The 25,640-nt window shown below is 39.4% G+C and overlaps 1 protein-coding gene across 10 annotated transcripts in view; it reads left to right on the top strand.

Moving 5' to 3' along the window:
- Positions 1-1,679: 1,679 nt before the first annotated feature.
- Positions 1,680-25,640, top strand: part of PCDH17 (protocadherin 17) — an 89,262-nt gene continuing 65,301 nt past the window's right edge. For 7 of the 10 annotated variants that reach the window (XM_050331699.1, XM_050331700.1, XM_050331695.1 and 4 more), the window contains exons 1-3: positions 1,680-2,220; positions 2,341-2,494; positions 3,486-7,024. In XM_050331699.1, coding sequence (XP_050187656.1) covers positions 4,409-7,024 — 2,616 coding nt within the window. In that variant the 5' untranslated portion in view covers positions 1,680-2,220; positions 2,341-2,494; positions 3,486-4,408. The remainder of the gene's footprint in view (positions 2,221-2,340; positions 2,495-3,485; positions 7,025-25,640) is intronic. The other 3 variants (XM_050331698.1, XM_050331697.1, XM_050331696.1) reach the window with 3 other exon arrangements.

The raw sequence follows: 25,640 nt of genomic DNA, 5'->3' as shown, positions 1-25,640 counted from the left end.
AAAGCATAGGACTCGAGTTACAGTCAAACGAGGTCTCCTATAGCTCAGGGGCTTATGCTGCTGTTTGTTAAACTTTAAATACTGTGCTGCTTTTATAGGGAACTTCTCCATATATGTGACTTAGCCAAACACGCCAATTTTCGTCAGCCAATCTGAAGCCCTCATGCAGAAAGCAAAGCCCGTTTTGTAAACATATCCTTTATTTCGTCTGTCTGTCGCTCTCACACAGAAAGTTGGCACGTCTGAGAGTAGTGGTTTTCCTCTGCCGCTAATGTATGTATAGTTTATTTATACACTGCATTTTAACAGGGCATTAGTTCTATAACGGTTAACAGCAGACTTGCTCTGTGTGGCAAACTATCCGTTTCACAGCTACAAAGAGCTCCTCAGGACGGGAAGATGGGTCTGGAAAGAACGCTGATTTGAATTTATAAATCTGCCAGACTTTTTCCAAGTCAAATGATATTTATGGACATAATAACTCAGGGCTGAAGGTTATCCTACTGAGCAAGGCAAAGTAGCAGCTGCCTTAACTGAATCTTTTAAGAGACGCTCCTAAAATAATTCAGGAGCGTCTTATAAGTGCTACAGAGTATATTTTCCTTTTTTTTTAATTATTTATTTTTCCTTTTTTTTTTTTTCCTTTCCCCCTAAATGATTCTTGCTACTTACACGCTGGTCACAAATGGCAGCTTCATGTCGGTACGCACGGGTCGAGACCGGCGCTCCGGCAATCCGAGCACGGCCCTTTCCAGCCTCGGTCCTCCCCCCGCAACCACTGCCCCCGGCCGGGAGCATCCTGCCGCGCCGCTTCGGGCGGGGAGAGGAGCGGGGAATGCTGCTGCGGACCCCGGCCCCTCACCCGGGGCTGCCCCGCGCCGCGGCCCCCTGGGCAGGCGGGGGATGCTCCTGCACTCGGGACCTGCCCCTCGGGGAGGGGAGACCCTCTGGGGGCTCCGCAGGGCCAGGGCGGAGAGACGGCGGGGGGTTGTCCCCGTCCACACACACCCCTCCCGCCACACATCCTCGGGGCGGCGGGTCCCCGGGGAGCTCGGGGACCGCGCAGCGGAGCCAAATCCTCACCCTCGTAGCGCTTTGGGCGAGTTCGGGGGGTGTCGCGTACCCCTTCCTTTCCCACCCGTCAACACGGAAGACTTGTTAATACGTTTCCAAAAAAAAAAAAAAAAAAAAAAAAAGCGGCCGGGGGGGAGACATAGATGTAAATAAATAACTAACGCGGAGCCGGGAGAGGCCGGGGCGGGGAGGAGGGGAAGGAACGGGTGGCGCTGCGGGGCGCGTCGGCGAGACCCCACATCCATCCACCCCGTCCGGCCGTCCGCCCGCCCGGCCGGGCCGCGGGCGCGCTGCGCGTCCCCCTCCGCGCCGAGCTAATCAATGACACCCAGCGCCCGCCGCGGCCACGCCCCCCGCCCGCCCGCCGCCCGCCCATTGGCCGGTGCGTGGCGGGGCCGGGCGCCGCCACCGCCGCCGATTGGCTGGCGCTGAATCCGTATCAATGTTTAAGCGGCGGCGTGAGGTGAATAGCGGCAGTCGGAGAGCGGCGCTGGGCGAGCGCGGCGCGGCGCGGCGGCCCCGCGAGTGCTGCAGTGAGGGAGGCGAGGCGGAGAGGGGCGGGGGGGGAGGGAGAGGGAGAGGGAGAGCGAGCGAGAGAGAGAGAGAGAGAGAGAGAGAGAGAGAGGGAGCGCGCGAGGCAAAGCAAAGCAAAGCGCGCTCCAACTGTTGAATTTTCTCTGAATTCTCCACTTACCTGCGGGCGGCTGGCTGGTGAAATGGATCTGGTTTATCTGGAATCGGCGTTCGCTCCGCGTGCTGCCTGGCTAAGACTGGCGACCGTCTGTTTGCAAGTGGCCACCAATCAATGAGGCAGAGAAGAATATTTGTTTTTTCTTCTTTTTCGTTTGAAAGCCTCCCTACCACACGTTGCAGAATTAACTGTGTACTTTGGGTCCGGACTCAAATAAAGGAGAAAAAAACGGTGCAGAACTGAGACTCGGAACTAGATCTGTGAGCAATGTATTGGGAACCTATATTTTTATTGGTTTTTTTTCTTTTAATTTGAAAGATTTCTGATTTATTTCACACATAACACTGAGGAAAGGTGGTTAAAAACACTCAGCAAAGCAGGAATCAGACGCGCCTCTATGCCAGTGAGTGGATAACAGCCTTGTTTTCCTGATCCTCAGTCTCCTGGAGAAAGAGGTATAGTAAAAGTGTAGCTGGATCCGACACCCCCCTCCTTTTTTTTTTTTTTTTTTTTCCTCCTTTCTTCCCTCCCCCTCTCCAAAATATAAATCTGATTAATTTTTTTCCTGTCTATAGAGTGAGTCAGAGAAACGTTAGGAAGAAACTGCAACTAATGCCTGTGAAGGGAGGAACATGAGGCGATAGTGAATGTGATTTGTTCCGCTGGATCTGACTCATCCAAGCAGATTGAAACACCTGCATTTCTGGATTTGACATTCATTTATTTCAGGTTGTTAAAAGCACTTGAAATAAAATTTTGCTACCCTTCCCCAGTATTTACCTATACACTGTATCGCTGGGAAAGGTGTTTATCGGAGAGGGGCAACGCATCTGGGGTTGCCGCCGCTCTTCTCTCCTGTACCAAGATGCCCAGAGAGACTGTTAAAGCTTTGAAAGGACTGCAAAAAATGCATCACACAGATCGCGGAACTGCATAGGTTTTAATGCAAGCGAATTAGTCGATAAAAAGATCTCCCACTTTATTCATCGCCAGGATTGTTTTTCCTCTTCTCCCTTACCCTAAATGAAGAGGACTAGGCGGCAGTGTCATTGGAAGGAGACGCTGAATAGAAAGAAAAGAGAGGCACTTGATAGTGCAGCCCTGTGAATACATAGACTGTTTCCCTTTTAGCGAGAGACTAAGAAAGAGTGTGTGTGTGTGTGTGTGTGTGTGTGTGTGTGTGTGTGTGCTTTTCTTTCTCTCCCCCGCAGCCCCCCCTTCTTTTCTTTTTTTTTTTTTTTTTTTAATCTATGCGTCCAGCCATGGGTTGCCTGTTGCTTTCCTCTCGGCTGGAGAGAATAGCAAACTGGCATTAAACTGCATCGAGAAAGTGCAGCTCCTCAGACACGCATACGCACACACGCATAGATACACAGAGAGAAAGGATGTGGTAGTGGCGGCGGCTACTGGCCTGTCTTAAAGAAACCCAAATGTGCTGCTGATAGAGCACGGCCTGAGCTTTCTCTCAAAATACATATTTACTGTTAATGATGAAGGTCAAATGGTGGGTTTCTTAATTTTTTTCGCCCCAAAAGGACGAGTGGGAGGCTGGTAGTAAGAGAAGAGAAAGGAAACTACAAATCCGGACACTAGTTTTTTTCTAGGGGGGAGGGGGGCAGGGGATGTCTGGGTTTTTTGTTTGTTTTTGGTGGGGGTTTTTCTGTTGTGTGTGTGGTTTTTTTTTTTTTCATGTGTTTTGTTTTCCCCTCTTGCCCTGCAGTCCTCGTTCCCACTCCCTTTGATTCGGGAAGGAAACAGTGAGGGTGTACGAGACAGAGAGGGGGGAAATACCGATGGCAGCGAGATGCAGCTCTCCGCCGCAAGCAATGCAAGATTAGATCTCTAAATGCAGCAAAACACTCCCTGAAAACCAACAACCCCGCGGTGCAATCAGACATTTCACTACCTCTCACTGCACACGAAGAGGGCTTCAACAACAAGCTGAGACTTTTTTTTTTCCCTTCTGTCTCTCTCCTACCCCTCCACTCCATCAATCACATCACAAGCGATGAGTAGCAAATAAGCTTTTTTATCTCTTCCTACAGACTTGTGACCACCCTCCTTTTCTATGTATATATAAATACACATATTTAAGAAAAATATTTTTGATTTAAAAAAACCCCAGACAACTACTGCCACCGATTTTTTTATTATTGTTATTATTTTTATTATCCTTTGTATATCTGCGGGGATTCAAGGATCAAGAACACATCACCCGCCCGGAGGAGAAGATCTTTTGCAAATTTTCTGATTTTTGAAACCCTCCCACTGCAGAAGTTGGACAGTCGAAGTAACTGCGAGGGGACTGCAAGCACGGCAAGCGCTTGCTGAAACGCTGCCGAAGCAGTTCCCTCCCTCCCCTCAGCCCACCCCCCCCTCCCCCGATTGCTCCCTCCCTCTGAGCTACATGGTCTATTTGCTGCCTCCCATCCTGTGTCTCTGCAGACGTTTTAGAGCAACAGGTTCAGGAACTTGAAATATAGGGGTGGGGAGAGAGAAGGAAAAAAAAAAGAAAAAGGAAGAAAAAAAAAAAAAAAAAGAGCGGTCGGAGGAGGAAGAACAACCCCAGCTCAGGAGGCAAAGAAGACGGGGACAACCCTGGTCGTCGCTGCAGTCCCTGCCACCCCCACCCCCCGCTCGGGGATGTACCTTTCCATTTGTTGCTTCTTCTTCTTCTGGGCTCCCGCCCTGTCGCTGAAGAACCTGAATTACTCCGTGCCAGAAGAGCAGGGAGCGGGCACGGTCATCGGGAACATCGGGCGCGATGCTCGGCTGGCGGCAGGCACGGGGGGAGGCGGGATGCTGCCTGCGGAGCGTGGCGCTCCCGGTGGCGGCCGCGGCCCGAAGTCCACCTTCCGGGTCCTGGAGAACTCAGCCCCGCACCTCCTGGACGTGGACGGAGAGAGCGGGCTGCTCTACACCAAACAGCGCATCGACCGTGAGGCACTGTGCAGGCGCAGCGCCAAGTGCCAGTTGTCCCTCGAGGTGTTTGCCAACGACCAGGAGATCTGCATGATCAAAGTGGAGATTCAGGACCTGAATGACAACGCACCATCCTTCCCCTCTGACCAAGTGGATATGGACATCTCGGAAAACGCTGCACCAGGCACTCGCTTCCCCCTCACCAGTGCCCACGACCCAGATGCTGGGGACAACGGTCTGCGCACCTACCTGCTCACCCGTGATGACTATGGACTCTTCTCCCTCGATGTGAAGTCCCGTGGTGATGGCACAAAGTTTCCAGAGCTGGTCATCCAGAAGCCATTAGACCGTGAGGAGCAGAGTCACCACACCCTGGTACTGACGGCACTGGACGGCGGCGACCCACCGCGTTCAGGCACGGTGCAGATCAATGTGCGCCTCATTGACTCCAATGACAACAGCCCCATCTTTGAGGCAGCCTCCTACGTGGTAGAGCTGCCGGAGAATGCACCGCTAGGCACTGCTGTCATTGACCTCAATGCCACTGATGCTGATGAGGGTACCAATGGAGAGGTGCTCTACTCCTTCAGTGGCTATGCACCTGAACGCGTCCGTGACCTGTTTAGCATCGACCCACAGAGCGGCCTCATCCGTGTCAAAGGCAACCTGGACTATGAGGAGAGCGGCCTCATTGAGATTGATGTCCAAGCTCGGGACCTGGGGCCCAATCCCATCCCCGCTCACTGCAAGGTCACTGTCCGCCTCATTGACCGCAATGACAATGCTCCCACCATTGGCTTTGTCTCTGTTCGCCAGGGAGCACTGAGTGAGGCTGCCCCACCAGGCACTGTCATTGCCCTGGTGCGGGTCACTGACCGTGACTCAGGAAAGAATGGGCAGCTCCAGTGTCGGGTGCTGGGCGGTGGCGGCGGGCCCGGTGCCGTTCCTTTCACCCTGGAGGAGAACTATGACAACTTCTACACTGTGGTCACTGACCGACCTCTAGACCGTGAGGCACAAGATGAGTACAATGTGACCATCGTGGCACGTGATGGGGGCAATCCCCCACTTAACTCCACCAAGTCATTTTCCGTCCGTATCCTTGATGAGAATGACAACCCACCCCGCTTCAGCAAGAACCTTTATGTCTTACAGGTGCCTGAGAACAACATCCCCGGAGAGTACTTGGGCTCAGTCTTGGCCCAGGACCCTGACCTGGGCCAAAATGGGACGGTGTCTTACTCCATTTTGCCTGGGCATGTGGGAGATGTCTCCATCTACACCTATGTCTCTGTCAACCCTACAAATGGTGCTATCTATGCCCTGAGGAGCTTCAACTACGAGCAGACAAAGCACTTTGAGTTCCGTGTGCTGGCCAAAGACTCCGGTTCACCCCACCGTGAAAGCAACGCCACAGTGCGTGTTACCGTGCTCGATGTCAATGATAACGCGCCCCTCATTGTCCTACCTGCCCTCATCAATGACACTGCTGAGCTGCAGGTACCACGCAATGCTGGGGTGGGCTACCCTGTGGGCACCGTCCGTGCCCTGGACAGTGACTTTGGGGAGAGTGGGCGCCTCACATATGAGATTGTGGAAGGCAATGAGGAGCACCTCTTTGAGATGGACCCCACTAGTGGTGAGATACGCACCTTGCATCCCTACTGGGAGGAGCTCAGCCCTGTGGCTGAACTGGTGGTAAAAGTCAGTGACCATGGCAAGCCCAGCCTCTCTGCAGTGGCCAAGCTCATAGTCAGGGCCTTGGCAGGGCCCCTGCCCGAGGCTGGTGAGCCGCAGGTGAATGGTGAGCAGCACCGGCGACCGCACTGGGACTTGTCGCTGCCCCTTATCGTGACGCTGAGCACTGTCTCCATCATCTTGCTGGCTGCCATGATCACTATTGCTGTGAAGTGCAAGCGAGAAAACAAGGAGATCCGCACCTATAATTGTCGCATTGCCGAGTATAGCCACCCTCAGCTGGGAGGAGGGGGAGGCAGTGGCGGGGGAGGAGGAGGCAGTGGCAGTGGAGGGGGCAAGGGCAAGAAGAAGAAGATCAGCAAGAATGACATTATGCTGGTGCCCAGTGAGGGCGAGGACAGCCGGGGTCCCCTCAATGTCATGAACGTGGTGAGCAGCCCATCCCTGGCCACCTCACCCATGTACTTTGACTACCAGACCCGCCTGCCCCTCAGCTCTCCCAGGTCCGAGGTGATGTACCTGAAGCCTGCCTCCAACAACCTGACTGTACCCCAGGGACATGTGGGCTGCCACACCAGCTTCACAGGGCAAGGGACTAACGCCAGCGAGGCTCCCCCGAGCCGGATGTCCATAATTCAGGTAGGAGACTTTTAGAATACCCTGGATCTCACTTTAGACACTGGTTTAATTTTCCCTTTTGTCTGCAGTGAAATCTGCTGTAACGCACCACTGAAGGGACCAACACAAGTCACTTAAGAGAGGTGGACTTAATGAAAGTGAAATCAGATCACATCTGGTGGGTCTGGCTCTACTGTCACACTGATGTTTCCCATGCGATTCAAAAGAAAATACCCACTGAAACACACATAGTTAAGGCAATGCCAAAGCAGTGCAAGTGAGAGTGGGGACAGGCTTTTAGTACATTTGGGGCACGCTGGTGTATTTTCCCAGAAGACTGTCAGACAGAGGTGGGCACTTCCATAGGTTTCACTTTTTTTGGTTTGGGGTGGAGAAGAGGGAGGGCATTTCTGAAGTGGTCATATTATCTGAGGTAACAAACAGGACAGGGGATAAACTTTACACACTGAGGACAGCTATTGCAATAGCGTATCATAGCCCTCCAATCTTGTATATATATGTAAGCTATATTTCCAAGATGTATGGTTTAATTTTTTTTTTAATTTCCTTCTTCAGAATATATATCCATAAATATATTTTTGATGGTATTGTAGGGGCCTCATTGCCTCCTCCTCTCCCCCAAAACAACCTTCAGTGATAAAAATTCTGCTTAGATAAATAGAAAGAAGATGTATGTGGTGATTCCCTCCTACCCCTGAATGTTAACAAACTCACATCCTGTCATAAACCAGCAAAACAACTAGTCAGATTTCCAGCAGCCTGAGTCAATATTGATGATTGCTTTATAGCAAAAGACTTGTGTGCTCTGTCTTCTACCAAAGTTCATTTAGAAATTATAGCTGGGCTGCATTCTACTGCCAGTTATATCCACACTGTCCTCTACTGACTTTTGTGAATGTGAGAAATGGCAGAATTTGGACCATTGGACATAGGGTGCTAATTAAAGAATGACTTAATTTTTAGCAGGTAGTTTAAAGTCCAAGCTCAGAAGATTTATTTCAGAGCAGTGAACTTGCAGAGTGAAGATGAGGGCAGAATTTGGCTCCAGTTGATTTAATTTAAAGTATTACTTCATGATTAATGCAGCTTAATGTTCAAACACTACAGGTATGTTCCAAAGTGATTTTTAACATTTGGATTGAAAGCAGGCTCTGGATAATGGCTATTAAATATATTTGAAATGTCATATCTCTTTTATCCTGTGGTTCTCCTAATATGCTGTTCTGAGTCATAGGGGAATGAGCTGAGTGTATCAGAAGTGACACAGACTCATTTTGTGTATGCAGCTAGTGGGAAAGAATTCGCACTGTAGTCACTCAATGTACCTAAAGAAGATTCATAATACCTTGGAATTATCATACCCTGTGATCTGTGGACACCAAGTGTTCTAGATGCCAGCTGTACCTAATACTTTGAACTGAATAGAAATGACCATCAGTAATTGGCAGGTTAAAGAACCAGAATTCAAGTAACTGATGGCCTATGAATGGAACATTTATAAATGAGAAAAAAAAAGAAAAAAAGAAAGAAAGAAAAAAAAAAAGGCTGCCTGTACGAGGTCACTGCAAACTAATCCTCAACCCACTACTGAGTTGTGTCACAGAAACAATTCCATTTTACGCCTATCATGAATTTGTGTTGCTATCAATTAGGTGAGTAGAGCAATACTTAAAATCTGAAATTGATTTTAACAAAAAGTGACACTTTAGAAAAGAGTTTAGGTTAGGGCACAACCAGAGATAATTTGATTTATTATTCATGCTTTAAAAAACAAATAACTTTCAATGACACTTGTTTAAGTAATGTCAACTTTTTTTTTTACTGTAAAATGGAGTTGTCAGAATGCTAAAAAAAAACCCTCCACATTTTTTTCCCTACTGACAAGCATAATGGTTACTAAAAGACAGAAAATTATAATTTCCTACAACCATGTAATGTCTATATAAAGCAATTAATTAATGTATTGATGCTACTGAATAGTAAACTTTCAAGTGTAGTGTAAAATCCCTATGGAAAACATGATTCCTTTTTTTTTTTTTTTACAGTGTTCACTGTGTAATATCAATCATGATTTCCCCCCGCCCCCCCGCCCCGAGATCTATATAAAGCTAAAAGAGGAATTTCCTCCCTTGAAAAGTGTGTTGTGGTCTCTGTAAGAGTTTTCATTATGAGAACTATGGAAAATGTTAACTGTAACTCCTCATAGCACGTACTGGTATATCTAATATTGGTTTTGCTTTCCCTCAATATCTACACAGAGTGTTTTGGATGTATAGATGGTTCAGTCAGTAGATTAGAAAGCATTCAGTTTTACCTAGTGAACAGTGTGTTCAAACATACTTATTGATGCTATAGTTTGTAGTTGTATTGGCAAAACATACACAGTATGAAACAGTGTTCTTGGCTTCTATTTAGAACTGGCTCAGATTTAAAGTAGCTAGATAGGAAAATTGATCATCTTCTCCATAGTTTTGTATTACTAAAATACATTTAGTATTCTCCATCTCCACATCCCTGGAGTAAATTTGATATAAAATTTGCATTTAGAATGTAGACACTATTTTATGTCTGGTCCTGTACTTCTGCCTCATGTAAAATTTAAACTGCAGACTTAAGGAGAAATAGTAAAGGATCAGCCCTCTCTCTGGGTCTACTATATCCTTAATCACTCCAGGAAACCTGTGTCTGCATATGTAGATTGCACAGTTAGGAATCAAAGGTGTAGCCGGTGGGGGAAAAAAAAAAAAAAGAAAGAGAATCTAAACGGCTGCTTTATAATCTCTTTTTGTTAGCCAATCCAAATAAGCAGTTGTCTTCATTACTTCAGTAAGCGAAAGGTAAACAATTGCATAAGGGTTCTCTAACCAATACTCCCTTTAGTTTTTACAGATATATTACTGAACCACAACAATCTCACATTATGTAATTCGTACAGTGGAATTGCATTTCTTTGCTCTCATTTTCTCGGCAACTGTTTAATGGTAGAATTCTCTAACAGGAATCTGTTATTAAAACTTTATATATATATATGTACATACTTATATATCTATGGAGATATATATATACATGCTAAATATTATATTATTACTTGATACATCCAGTGGTTTCTATAAATATTTAAAAGTAAATAAATAATTTCTTTCTCAATAAGATTCAAGTTTTTTCACTCTTATTAGGAGTGCTTAATAATTTTTTTTACTTAGCTTAATAGTAAGACGTAGTAAAGTCAATGGGCTTTACAGTTCCCTTATTTCTCATGAACAGTATTTTACTCCACAGATAGCCCAATTTATATCAACAAATGCCTGTGGAGTAAAGTGTTACTTTGCGACTACGGGTTTCAGACTGACCTAAAATGACCAACAGTTGAATAAAATACTTCCTGATATGTATGAGTGGTGTAATCTTGCCTCTCTTTAAGTGACTTCTGTTATACACTAGTCCCACAGTTCAACAACTTGTGTGTTTGTTCACTACTTTGTATCATCCACCTGGGTGAACTAGTCACATTTTCTTCTTGCAGGTTTCCAATATAAAAGAGTGGATGCATAAAGGAAAGCAAATAGTTTCTTTACACAAGTATGTGTAAATAGGTTCCTCCAAGTGACATAACAGTAGTGTGGAAAGCTATCTACATATGCAAGTAGTGTTGATTATCCTAAAGATTATTTATTGCCATATGAGTTGTGCAACTTGGAGAATTTTGTAGATATATCAGGAATAAGGTGGGTGTGAATAAAGAAAGTGGTAGTCACAGCTTTTGCTAAACAACAGCTAAAAATGAATGACTGTGCTAAAAGAAGCTCTCAAGCTGGGAATCTCCATAACTGCTGTACTGGGCAGTCATGTAGCATTTAAAGATAAAGTGCAGATCCTTCTTAATACTTCAGGCACCTGTTTATGATGTGGCAACAGATTAATGTCTAGTCTCAGTGCAGCTTCATCACCAGGTATCTAGTAGTACCTAAGAAAATAGTGTCATCAGGGGAAATAAAATACAGAAGCCATATGAGTGCTGCTTTGTTTTTAAATGTGCTATTTCATACTTTACTTTGAGAAACTTCTGCTCAGAAATTTCAAGGTTTCAAGAGAAGTCTCCAGCTGCTGCATATAAGAAGCAACTTTCCTTGCAGAAGTTGTATTAATTCTCAGCGATTTAAATTCCTATCTGAAAACAGAGGTATTAAATTTTTATCTCTTCTACTGCAAATGAGGAATATTTTTCTCTTTCACTAGAACTAGTACAAAGTAACACTTTACAACAGGGGGATACTGGAGCAGTTCTAAACATTTGCAAGTTTGCAGGTTCGTACTTTCTATGTTCCAAAGTTTCACAGTTGCATATTCTAGGGCTGTATCGAAGGACACTAAATTATTATAGATTAAACTTTAGAACCACCTCAGTTGCATTTTTTTCTAGTTCTCACAGTGTTTTACAGGGCTAAATGTCTTGCAAAATAACTCCTTTAATGTTTGTATTATGTAAATATAGTCTGCAATTAGTATGGTTTTTTGTTAAATTGTTCTGTACCTTTAATTTTATTCATTCAATTAAGTCAATTCCAGAGTTGCCTGTGTAAGAATTTCAGGACAGGATCTTTTCTATACTTCTATACTTAATTTTTTGTCAAGAAGCACTGCATGATGTAGTGACACAAAGCACATCTATCAACATGCAGATCACTGTGGCATCTGCCCTGGTTGCTGAAGTAGACAGAGAAAGCAAAATTGAGCTCCTGTTTCATGTTACATGTGGTCTTGTCTTCTTGATAGTATTATTTATAGCACTATTATTTCAAAAGGATCATTCTTAATATGTAGGCCCATATGAAGTCTAAAGAACTTTCCAAGATGAAATGTTGTAAGATAGAGCAATAAAAATAATAGAGAAAAAACAATTTAAGAGTCTGAAGTTGAATGTACATATTATGAAAAAAATATTTCCAGAAAAGAGATTTTTGTTAACCAATAAATTGATAATAATGATATCTCTGTAGAATTTGCTGTTTTATAACTTAAAAGATATGAAGCAAGTTATGCAAGATTTACTGTATCACAGCTCTCAACTGCTCTTAAAGTCATCTGAACTTTCCACAACTTGATGCTCAGTGTCACTACCTGAACTTGAACGGGCAGATCCCCAGAACTTGGTGGCTACCAATGCAATTTCAGTGACTGATCAATCCTTTGGAGAGTTATCTTTTAACAACGGATTTTGTCAGGTTTCTGTTATCCTTATTCACACTGATGAAAAGGCTTGTTCTTAACTCATATTTCAGTCAATAGAATAATTTTGACTTCATAAATTATTTCAGTGGTTCAAGAGTGAATTGTGACTAAGAGTGCTATGGAGTGCAGCCAAGAATAGTATGTTTGGACCCTTTATTTTGAGATTTGAGCTTTTTGTGATTTTTTTTTCTTACAGTATCTTTACAGAGCATTAAGGAAACTGGAATGTAGATGTTTTTGTAACTACTATGGTAATTGTAGCACAGAATCTTAGGTGGAAAAACCTTTAAGATGATCAAGACCAATGATTAACTCAGCATAATCCTATGTGCCACTGAAAGAAGAAATCAAAGACTCCACTGAACATGGTGCTTAACATATGTTTCCACATGTTTTCAAATGTTTTTGAAACTGTGCAACATAGCATTATTGTTAAAGTTCAACAAACATTGTTAAATGGAAAATAATCATTAGGTATGTGTGAAATATTCACAAATATCACCTGGTATTAAGAAACGATGGATACAACCTGATTTCTCCAATGAGACAAAAATGTCATTAAAAACAAATTCTTCCAGGGTCATAACATTTGGTTGTAAACCAATTGGTAGTTTGTTTAAACAGCAAAAAAAAAAAAAAAAAAAGTGGGTTTTTTGTTCTTTTTTCCTCAGTATTTTTTCTTTCTCTTCACTACCTTCCTCTTCAGGAAATAGTAACACACCAGATAATATTTACATGTATGTTCAAAATATCATGCTTGATTTCTCTTTCTTTAGTTGTTTCTACAAAAGTTAAAAATGTCTTATCAAGTTAGTTTTAAGTTTCGCTATGCAAGGCATTTATTCTACATACCAAAAGTAGATGATATATGGTTTGGGTTTTGTTTTAATTTTTTTTGTTGTATTTGTTTTTCGGTTATTTTTTTGGTTTGTTTTGTTTTCTGAAGAAAACATATAGGTTGCATGGCAGAGAATTTGAGATACTTCTTCAAGACTGAGGAGTGCCTGCACATATAAAGAAAAGTCATTTTGACATTAGTACTGATATTTTCCAGTAGGTAAAAAAATTCTGTGATGAGAACGCAAACGATGATTTGTTGACCGGAGCAGAAACACAGCTCTGTTTTTATCTTTAAAAGTATAGAAGCAATCCTTTGATGTCAAAAGGTCAGCACAGAGCAGTTGGGACAAATTCTTGCAGCAGATAGACTGAAAGCTTTATGCTTTCAATTGTATCTCTGCTTCATCTGTAAGAGAAGTGGAGAAATTAATGCTAAAGGGTTCAAAAATACAGGAAACAAGTAAAACTTTCAGGGGACTACATGCTTTTACCTTAGTAGGAAAAAAAAAAAAAGAAAACAAAAGATAGAAAAAAGGTACTAAGAAGAGAGTGGCAAAATGATTTGGGGAAAAAGTTTAAGTGTTTTATTTGTTATACTTTTAAGGGAGCATCAAGGGGCTTAGCTAGTTGCTCCTTTTGTTGATATGTGAAATGTAGTAGCATACAGCCTGACATAAGTCTTAGCCAGGGTATGTTTTAAACCTTATTAGTATATTTTTTATATTCTTTTTAGTACAACTTCTGTTTTTCATTCTGCTGTAGACATTTTTTTTAAACAGAAAAAGATTCTGGATTAATTACTGTAAATCCTATGAGGAAAAAAAAAAGTGAATTATTAAGCATTTTAGATAAAATACTCAGTATTAAGTACTACATTCTACAACAAGCAAATTCTTATAAATGTCCCTGTAATTAGGATATTAGACAGTGCTTTAAATAACTTCTTTGAGCAGTTATATATTTTCTAGCTAAATCCCAAAGGCTGCTGATCCAGTTCCTGATTATTAAGGTCACACAAGAACCATCTCCTTCTCCTACTGGTTTGCTTCCACTAGATAGTGGTATTACCTTTACAGAAAGGATAGCAGATAAGTTCATCTCCCGTGCTTGAGACTAGAAGATATTTCCTCTTTTTTTGTTGGGATATGTGTCCTCAAAATTAAGGAGTCCCTCTGTATATAAGATAAAATTGCATAGTTTCAGTGAATTATTAGTGTTATTTATACAGAGTGAAAGCATAAAGATCAATTTGTATCTCACTTTGGTGCAGTGAGGGGGTATCTAGACAAGTGAAATCCTTCAAATTAACATATTTTATTTTAACCATGGACCTTTCTGCTGGCTTTGTGGTATATATATCAGATCAGAGTTTCTCAGATTCATAAAATACTTCAACCCATAATAAAAAGTTTTTAATCTCATTCTGTTCCCTGCTGGGTGGCTTTGTGCTGCAGTCTCCATGGCATGCTAAAGGAGGACTCAAAAGGGTAAGGGAAAAGTCTTGTTATGAGATACAAATGCATGATTTCAGCTGTATGGGTAGGACCTCTGATAGGTGCACTGTAAGTTCTTTCAGTATAGACATGCAAAATTAGCTTCAGACCATCTATTGATATATGTACGACACGCATGTATTTGCCTGTACTAGTTCTAGTGACACTATGATTACTCCTATTTTGCAGTCCTTGCCCTGGAACACTTCCAAGCAGTTTTATTGTATTGAAATGACTCTTACAGTTCATTGAGCATCCAGCATAACAGTGCTGAATGTGATTGGTGCATTTGCACATATTTATTCAAAAAAATCAGGCAGTTAAATTGCATAATTATGGGAAAACAAATCATAACAATAAAAGACCATTTAAGTTAACAAGCTTTGTGATCAAAGAATAAATACAGGTTAGATAAATGAGACTCTAGATGTAACTAATCTACATAAATAAACTTTAGTCTGATTAGAGGAAAGTAATATATTAAAATAATCTAAAGGTATTTTAAAAGCATTTTATTTTAGTATTTTTATCATTTTTAGTTTTATTTCATCACATTTATGACACTTTCACTCAGAAAAAATAGCTGAGTTTAGTGATAAACTACTTTTATGTGTTTCTATGTTTTAACAACTTTTACAGTGCAAAGAAAGTCTTTGCACTAATACAAGTAAAAAAAAGTAACATCATAAGTTTCCATTCTAGTTTGAATGCATCGTGTGTCAAAAACCTAAAACATTTCTAATGTTTTAATTTTGATTTTTTTTAATGTGGCAATGTTTTTTGATTGATTTTTAATTAAAGGAAAACATTAAAGGGAACATTTAAAGGACAATTTCTTGTTTACTGTCTTTATCAGCAGAGAGCAGCCTTTGTAGTGTTTGAAAGCTGGTGCATTAAAAATCAATTGCAAGTCTTCAAAGCTGTAAACTCTTGCTTGCTTTGTAGATATATACTGTTTTTAAAATCATTGGAAGTACACTAGACAATTGAATTAAAACAAAAGGTAAATAATGGTTTCATGAAAATTTGAAGGATTTTAATGTATTTTTAATAAGAGCTACAGGATTTTTTCTATAGAGGCAGACATCTGAATCACAATTGGTAGCTTTTAAATGCATAGGTTGTTCCTCAAGATAGCTATATGTATTCTTTTATTAAGAGAATTTTGTTTTAAACTTCTGTTGGTGTTATTCTGCTGTTTTTAATGAATGCCATGATTCAAACGCAGAACATGCCAGTTTCTTTACTGACATTTACTATATTTCTGTCTTGCTCTTTGCTGATTGCTAAGCAACCACTTATGATTGTTTAGCTACAACTCAGTTTAAAAAAAAAAAAGGTGTGCTGAAATGGGCTAAACAAATGTTCATTAATTCTTAATGAAAATATTTAAATTCTGTAAAATTTTAAAGGTGACAAAGAAAAGAACATTGTTTTAACAATGTACTTCATATTCAGCATTTGAGCTACTACCAGCAGAGTGAAAAATACTCATTTTGCACAAATCTAGAAAAAACAGGATCATGTCCTTAATCAGTGCATAACTAATTTCAAGGCCTATGGAAATATACATATATATGTATAATTAAATTAATATTATTTCTTTCAGAGCATGATCCTTAACCACATAATCAGTGATTAAGTCAGTGTAGAATTTAAGTCAGTGTAGAACCATCGAAATAAATAGCTCGCTTACAGGAGTGGGGTTGCTGATGTGCATAAGCATGTGCAAAATTCAGCGGAATCTGTTAGTCTGTGTTACCTGAACTGCTCCCTGTTGCTTCTTCCCTTTGCTTAAGAACACTGCAAAGCTGCAAAAGCTGCTCTTTTCAGTTAGCCTCCAACTATTCTGGTATTCTAGTATTCTACAGAGATAGTCCTGATGTCTTGCTTTTTAGCATAGACTTGTGTAATTTGGTATGCAGATTTGAAGATCATAAAAACAATCCTGCTTTGATGATCACGAGAAAGATTATCCATCCACAGCTGTAAAGTACCAAGTGTTTTCTTTTCTGATCTCTTCATCAATTCAGTGGATCAGATGACAATAAGAATATAGTGGAATTCAGAGTTTAGATTTCTAGGCTATAGGCCAGATGATATAACTGTCTGTATGAATGCATAAGTGGAGATACATAGAAAAGAGAGCAAAATAGAATCAAAATAACTACCTATCTATCTGGATAAAAAGTTTAGAGAAAATTATGTCTTTTTTTTTTATCCTGAGGCAAGAGCATAGGTAAGGAAGGACCACATTTTCTGCTTTGTGATGGAATCCTGCTATGAGACTTCAGGATTGAGAGTGATGATTAAAAGGAGGTGTAAGTCAGGAAACCTGTGAAAATAAACAGCACTTGACTGATTTAGTGGACTGCATTAGGTATTAAAAAGCACATGATAATTTGCATCTAGTAGCTCCAAGGCAAGAAATGTATCAGGCAGCTTCGAAGCCACTGAGTGAAAAACAGGTGAAAACAAGTTGCTTTACATTATTTCTTGCAATGTATAATCTTCATTTTGTCTAAATCTGCAAAGGTATTTTGTCTGTTTAAACCATGTGTAGCTTCTTTTCAGGTCTAACAGGCTATAGTATTGCAAGAGGTAGAAGAAACTAGATTATTTAGTGTTTTATTTATCCATTGGCCACCATATACGTGATCTCTCCCAAAAAATCATTGCAACAATGTGGTGGTAAAAACATAATAATTGTTCAAGCCTGAAATAACCTATTTTAAGTACTTTCCTGAGCTCATTTGTTTCAAACAGGCTTCCAGAAGTTTGAAGAAAAATTTAATTTAAGTTCAAATAAAATATATGTAGACCACATATAGTCTTTACTTCATCCCCCGATACTGGCAAAGGAACCTTAGGAATGAGTATCTGGATTTCCAGATTTCAACCTATTTGTTAGTGTACTTTACACAAAGAAGGTAAAGCGAGAGGAAACTGTCTCTATTAAGCAAATGTAAGCTTTAGGAATTTTGGTTATCATTGGAAAAGATATTTAGACAATGATAAATTACTTGCAGTCATAGCAGTTTTACTGATACCAGTGAATAAAGAAATAGGCATACATGTTGAATGGCCATGGGAGAACACTTGATTTAAGGGACAGGTTTTGTTCCAATTTAAGTTTTAGTTTTTCTATAGTGTTTTATAATAAAGACAATTACATAGTAATTTGGGTTAGAATGCATGCCCAGTTCCTCATCTCAAAACCCAATTTGTTACTACCTGTGGCTATTTCTATTAAAAAAGCAACATAATTACTATGAGTCTCAGCAGTCTAGGAGTAAATTTTTGCAATTACAATACTTCCCTTGGGCAGATGTGTGAAAATGGCAGATTAATTCCTGCCAGTCTATTCCTTGCACATTCGTAAGGTTACTGGTCCCTTGGATTATCGTTATATTGGTGCTGCTTATTATCCTGTGGTTAAGGTTAAAGCAGCAATGCTACTATATACCTCTAGGAATAGAATGCTATGCCACTGCCTTGTAAAGTCTCTGTGCTGAAGTGTGATACACAGCATCCTATGAGTAAGACACAAGTTCTATTTTCATGGAAAGTGGATGAGTTTGCTATTGATCTTAGCATATTTTAGAGGGGTATTCTGTATTTTATTACTTTGTGCCTCAGAGGATTTAAACAAAAATGCCAACAAACCCAAGTTTAATAATTCTTAGGAATTTATCAGGACGTTAATAAAGTTGCGTGTGAACCCAAGACTATCGTAGGACCTTAGTATTTTATAGCTTTTGTTTTATCTCCAATATCACAATGGCATGAAACAGATGGCCCTTAAATGATGCAAATGAACAGCTTCCCGTGGAAATAATTTTATTCTTCTTCTAATGGGTATTTCTACCTGAAATAAAGTTTTGAGGGCACATATGTAAAAGAATTACAAGCAGAGGCTGTGCTCTAGGGATAACTCTCTGAAGCTAAGCACCTAACTCCATGTTGAATTCCAGTGAAGTTGGAAGTTGGTGTGGCTTCATGTGGGCTCTTCATCCACCTGCAGGGAGCAGCATTAGCCTGTGTTACACATGATCTGGTTTGATTATTCAGGAAAAACAGTGTGAACAATCTTAACAAGTTATTTCTTTTCCCTTTCACATGAGTTTTGTGGAGAAGAGGAGAGTGAGGGGAGACCTCATTGTAAACTTCAGTCTACAACTTCCTCATGAGAGGAAGAGGAGGGGCAGGCACTGATCTCTTCTCTGTAATGAACAGTGACAGGACTCGAGGCAGTGGCCTGAAGTTGTGTCAGGGGAGGTTTAGGTTGGATATTAGAAAAAGGTTCTTCACTCAGAGGGTGTTTGGGCACTGAAACAGGCTCCCCAGGGAAGTCATCACAGCACTAAGCCTGACAGACTTCAAGAAGTGTTTGGATGATACTCTGAGGCAGATGGTGTAACTCTTGTCCTGTGCAGGGGTAAGAGTTGGACTCAATGATCCTTGTGGGTCCCTTCCAACTCAGCATATTCTGTACTTCTGTGTTTCTATGATTCTGAGTTTTTGTTTAGAATTTCTTGCACTGTACCTGTCATATTTTAATTACTTTTCCCATTTTGAAAAAGGTTTTCACATACACACACTTCTGAATGCCAACTTGGGGACTTTTGTGATGTGGACATTACACATTTAGAGAAGGTTGTATTAACTATTTTCTTTGAAGGATCATAAATAAAATTTGAAAAAAAAAATCCTTCAGTTGTTGTTCAATGCATTCCACTTTGAAAAAAGTGCTCACGTGCTGGGTGAGCATCCTGCTAATTAGATAGAGAGGAAATCAATATTTTAATCCCTGTGTTCTAACTAACTCCTCAGTCAAATATTATCATTCATGTTCAGTCACTCTATCCCTGGTGAAACCTGCAGCAGTGTCCTACATGTTGACAAACTACCACTGGTTTGGAACAGAAAGATGATTTTACCTAGTCCTGGAATCTTTGTAGAGACCATATCTGATGTGGATCTTCTTAATTTTACAGCAAAATCTGCTTTCAGAATCTTGATATGGCAAGCTGTAATGAGAAGGGCAATCCAGAACATTTTTTACCACTCTTTTAAGAATTTATAGGTCCAAGTCAGCCTTTAAATACCTATTAAATTAGAGGTTGCCTGTGGAAATCTCTAGACAAGTGGGTGTTGTGTGCTAGGTGAGGTGATCCTATCAAGAAGGGTTACTATTTTTTGTTTTGCTTGTTCTGAATCAACTTAATTTAAGAGTCCTATGGCAAGACATTGCAGTAGGTTTACATTGAAGTGACAGAGTTGTGGATAGATATACAAAGCCATATAGCAGAAAGACCTTGTTTTTTTCTGTCCAAGTCTACTTGACCACTGCTACTATGCTCAAGCTGTAATGGTGTATTCAATCAAACTTTCCATTTTATGAGGCACCTCATCATAGGCACATGACTGTTATGGCTTTAAAATATATTTAGGGACAGAACTTCTTGCTAAATTTGTGCAAGCCTAAATTATTTATCTTATGTCACAAATAATAAATCAACTCATCACCATTTTACAGTTGAAAATCTCCTTGCATGGCCATGTGAGTGTGTAAAGTTTGATGATGTACTATTCTGTCATAAATTCAGCCATTATTTTTGCAGCATATTTAGCTGGTGTAAGTTTTTTTCTAGTGCTTAGAGGAAATAATTCTGCAAAGGTATTTGTGTGAAAGTAGGACTTTGTATCTTGTCACAAAATGTTTATAGAGTACCTTGATGGATATTTTTAATAAAAAGTTGAAATAAAGAATTGCATGACCTAAATAAGAAATTAGACAGAAAATAATAATTTAAGTTTTAGCATCTCTGATTTTCTTCCTAATTCCCAGGGAATTTAAAAGAATCATTTATTTTTTGGAGATGGGTTTTAGAAAGAGAAAGGAGATAAGGTGGCAGTTTTAAAGGAAAGGAGATGATCTAGATTTACCCCTGTTCTTCTGATTGTCACCTAGGAAGAAAGCTTTAGTATTCCTCTTTGTGTGTGTTTTCTGTGCAGTCAGTGTGCCTTCAAAACCAAGTCCTGCTGTATCTTTTTTGCTAATTTCTTTCACTCTGTGGGGAAGAAACCCAGAACTGGAATTTTGTGCCTCATAAAGTGTTTACTGTCTAGCTAATCACTTTTCCCTGTCACTGCCATTATAAATGTGTTTAAATGCAACTTCCTTCAGCATGCAACACATGTATCTGTGGGAATGTAGCATGCTATGTAAAGACTTGCTTAGCCTGAAATTGAAGTAAGCAGACTGATCCCAGAGCTATTGAAACCAATTTGAAAACATCCATTGATTTCACTGGACCTTAGGTCATGGCTTGTGGGAGTTTTATTGTTGCATTTAGTGACAGTATGGGTTGAACAGAAAAAGGTAAACATAGTGAATAGATGTTAACACAAAGTTAACAGATTTAAAATATCCAGTGTCTCTGTTTTCTCCTTAGTAAATATGATAAGTACAAAACAGTCTGACAGTGTTAAAAGGCCATAATTTGTTCTCCTTCTCCACCATCTAGTACTGCAGTGTTTATATGCTTTTATCTGTTCAGAAAACATTTGTGTTATGTTGCTCTTAGAAACAGGAAAATAGCAGTGGTAAGAAAAAGACAAATTTTACAACACTTACTGGCTTCACTGGGAATTCCTGCTGAGTAAGAACTTTCAGATATGTCTCAAAATTAAAAATAAAATGCCAGGAGATCAAAATTGCACTGTAGAATCTCTGTGAAAGAAATAAAGAGAAGGAAAGTCAGAAAAGATAAGGTTGTTTTCGTGCAGAAAAGGAGTTCTAAGCACAAGAAGAGGAAAACATTTTTGAAATTATAACAATTACTTTGATCATCTCTTTAAATTTCAAGGCAGTGTTTTTTGAAGTTTCACTTAAATTTTAAATTTTAATTTCTTGATTTGAATCTTAATTTCTAGACTTCATATTTAACATGAAATATGAAATAAAAAGAAAAACTTAAAACAACCACACATGCTCTCAAAGACACACTCCCAAAAGTATTGTTATTTTGAGTTTATGGTATGATTATTCTTAGAATAAGTTGGATATTGTGACAAGTGCAGATTTCATTCTAGTTAGCTGATTGTAGTTGAGTCTGTTATGCAGTAAACATAGTATCTGTTAGGAATACTAAGGTAGACTCAACATGGTGGGAGTCATAGATAATAGGTGCATTAAAGCGTTTCAAATTCAATCATTAGGTTTCATTGCACCCATCTGCTACCAGAAAATATAAGGGGCAGCTTGAATCGTTGACCTTTAACTGTCATTTTGAACCACGTTTTTTAAATCCATATTTTCAAGTTAGACCTAGAGAGTTAATTTGATAAGAGAATATCCAGTATATTTTAATGCAATTACTTTTTTTTTGTTCTTCTTTTAAAAAATATAATCAAATTTAACGGTCTGTTGTATATTCTGCTAATCCAGTCAAAGTATTTATTTAATATTGAATGTGGTTAAAAGCAACTAATGTTCAACTTCATTAAGGCTTCTATTAAATAGAAGGCTTGCTGAACTTCTACTACTTTTTTTAATGCATGAAATACTACCTCTTATTAATTATTTCCAGGTGTTTCTGTTGCACTAATGTTTATACTTACATGTTTCAATTTCCCCAAGATTATACAGCACAGTGGAAGGCCTAAATACACATTGAAATTGTAGAGTGCTTTATATTTTGTTCCTAAAATGTGATTTATCTCTTTCCTTTTATTTTCTGGAGGAGGTATTATCTTGTGCAGGTAGGGTGAATTACCTACATCTCTTAGAAGCTCTATATGTGTGGCACACAAGTAGACTGTCTTATAAAATAGCAGTGTTACCTCGAGAAAGCAGAAAACAATATGATAAATGAGGATGATTTAATGCTTTCTCAGCAATAGCAAACAATTATACTATTCTGTCATCTGAAGTTTTTTTAATGGAAAAAAGTGATTACATGTATTTCTTTATACAACAGGATACAATTCCTGAAATATTTTTGTAATGTAGAGACAGATGTATGTAACCTAACCTTATAATCCCATTTTACAGCTTTCCCAAATACTGGGGAGCTCGATAAATGGGAAGCCGATTATATTGGCACTGTAACTCTATTAATAGGATTTGGATTTGCCTTATTGACAAGCCAGTACTGTTAATATGATCCAGTATATTAAATTGACAGGAAAACTGGAGCGATAGAATGCATCTACAGCCTAATTGACAGGGAAGCTCTTTCAAAAGATTCTTAATGTGGTTTTTATTGACAGAGTAGCTTCAGTAAGTGTGTATCATTGGTGAGCAGTGTAAATATATTGGATGCCACTGTAGTTGCAGATTCAGGTGAAGTAGTTATTGTTCTGTTTTCCCATACTTCCGTCTTTACTTTGATATAAGTTGAATGAAGCTCTCTTTACAAACGCCTCTTAAGGCACCAGTCTAACTGCATTGCTCACAGGCATTTGACAAGTTGCGAATTCTTTTCAACGTGTTCATCACGTTTAAATGAATAGCAGCAGTGCAGAGCAATGCAATAATGTGTCATGAATTTCATTATGTTTATTTATTGATCCTGTGATATCGCTATTGTACTTTTAGCTTGAGCTCTTTATGTGGTGTGATGTTTGGCATCTCTTTGTATATCCTTAGTTTACATCTTCTCCAAAAAGTAGTTCAACTTAAAAGCTCATATTACAATTCCTTTTTCCTAGTCCCATTTGAAAACTTTCCACATTCTCTTTTGAGACCATGCTAATTTCATTAGATTTCATGTTTCCCCAGTGCAAAATAAAATGAGGCTTGGAAACCTGAAGCCATTGAGAAACAAAGAGCAAATTGAGTTTTGTCCAGAAAATCTTTTTGTTTCCCTTTTTAGTAGAAGGAAGTTTTGTGTTCAGCTTCCACACTTTTTCCTAATCCCATCTTTCTTAGAGAGAGAAGTCTGACAAACACATATCCTGTGTCTGCTCTGGTTGTGGAGCTGAAGGCTTCTGTTGAGCTGACTTTCCTGACAACAAAGAGGCAAACTTGTTCCTGACATGCTTCAATCTTTTATTTCATATCAAAAAATCTGATCAGGGTCTGGTCTCACCTCATCTTTTGAGTGTCTTTCGAGTTTGCTTTTTTTACCAGGATCACTTAAAAATTTGTCTCTCCGTAGTGACCTTTTTAGCTTCTTCAGTCTTCACACTCAGTGCAATCATCAATCAGATGAGAAGAAGCTTGACTGGGCCTTGAGATTTCTAATCGTTGGACTGTGTTAAATGCCCACAGTCCAGGCTTCTGTCTTCTTTTGTGTTTAGTATATTGCAGAATAAACTCTTGTAAAAATTTAACAAATAATTGTTTTCATTAAGCCAGTAGTACAAAAAACTGAATATCTGCAATACCTTAGTGTGACAGCTTAAAGAATAAATCACAATAATTTCTTTTGTTAAAAAATATTTTACTTGCTAAGAGAAAATAGTGCATGGATTAGGCATTTATACTGGGAGAATCTGCATTCCTTTGCTTACAAGAAAGGATAGGAGTGTCTGTCCACAGAGTTCACTTTTCAGAAGTCACTGTGCAATTGACCAAAGAGCTCAGGATGTCTTTCTCTGACAGTTTTGTTTTTCTCATTCAAGAGAAAGAGAAAACACAAGTTACCAACCAACAGCCTTCAATAAAGAGTACAGCAGCCTGGTGAATGATATTGCCTTGTGCATTTTACTGTTTTTATTGCCCTGTGTTTTCAATGTGCTTTTGAAGAATGCTACATATGTCAGAAATTCACATAAACACACTGTAGGCCTTTTAACACCAAAATACACGTTTTGCATCAAGTGTGAAACTTCCCAAATATGTACATCTCATATAAATTATATCTCAAAAGCATTTTCAAAAGAGTGAGAGTAGAGAGCACATAGTAGGACAATATTAGTTAAAAAACCTAAAATTTTGTCCTTGAAAAAGGTAACTTATGAAAGGTTTATGCCCAGGTTTTTTGTTTCTTTGTTTGTTTATTTTGTTAATGGGCTAATGAATTTTCTTAATGAAGTCAGGCTTGTTGAACCAAAACCTACTACTTCAGGCTAAGTATACACACCAACTGGCAGTCTTATACTGAGGAGCCTTTGTGAAAAATTGCACTATGTTGAACCCACACTGTTCCTAACAAAATGAAGACAATTGTGTGCTCATTCAAAACTCGATTTTGCAGAATACAGTTCTTTTGTCTCTAGAAGACATTGCCATTATATAAGACCTTTGTTTCTTGTGGGGGAGGGAGGGATGAATACTTGGAATTAAGCTTTACAGGAAAAGACACAGAAGATGTTTGAGTTAGATATTAAGTGGCAGTCTGATAAGAGGGAGAAATGTTTCATTTCATTTTTATATTTAATGTTTAATTAAAGAGAAGTTAGAGTCAGTAAAGACTTTTTGTTTTACTATAGTTCCAGGTATGAACACCTACATAAAATGGAGTTGTATTGAATAATTTCTGAAAATATGATACTTCTTCTTGTAATTCTAAGGAAAAAATATTAATATTCCAGTAGTCTACTATTCATAAATCTAATTAATATCTAAGTAGGTTTTTTTATATTTTAGAGTACATCTTTCTCTAATATGACAATTATTTCTGGACATAATTTGTCAAGAATACTTAAATATTGCATTTCTTTCTCTGCTCCTTTCTTTCTCTCACTTTCTCTGTCTTTTTCTTTGTGGTCTTTTTTTTAAGATTTTAAGATTTTTTATTTTATAAAGAGACCTGTTGAATTGAACACAATTGCTCTTCTTTTTCCATAATTATATTCAAACAGTACTGAATACACTGAAGGTTGTAAGAAATTTTCAGAATTGTGATGCAACAAAACTTTTATTGAAAAGGAAAAAAAAAGCAGAAAAATAGCTAGGAACCTCTAATTTTTAATAGACAGTATTTTTTTTTCAGGAATTCTTGAAAGCAGAAGCCTTGTGAAGTCCTCTACTGTTGTCTTACTGAGTAATAGTAGGATTCGTGAAATCTGATTGATTAATATGGCACAGTAATTTTAATCTT

This window comes from Myiozetetes cayanensis, unplaced genomic scaffold, assembly GCF_022539395.1.
Source record: "Myiozetetes cayanensis isolate MyiCay16 unplaced genomic scaffold, myiCay2020 scf5-8, whole genome shotgun sequence".
Classification (NCBI taxonomy): domain Eukaryota; kingdom Metazoa; phylum Chordata; class Aves; order Passeriformes; family Tyrannidae; genus Myiozetetes; species Myiozetetes cayanensis.
This window is presented reverse-complemented; position numbering and strand designations above follow the sequence as displayed.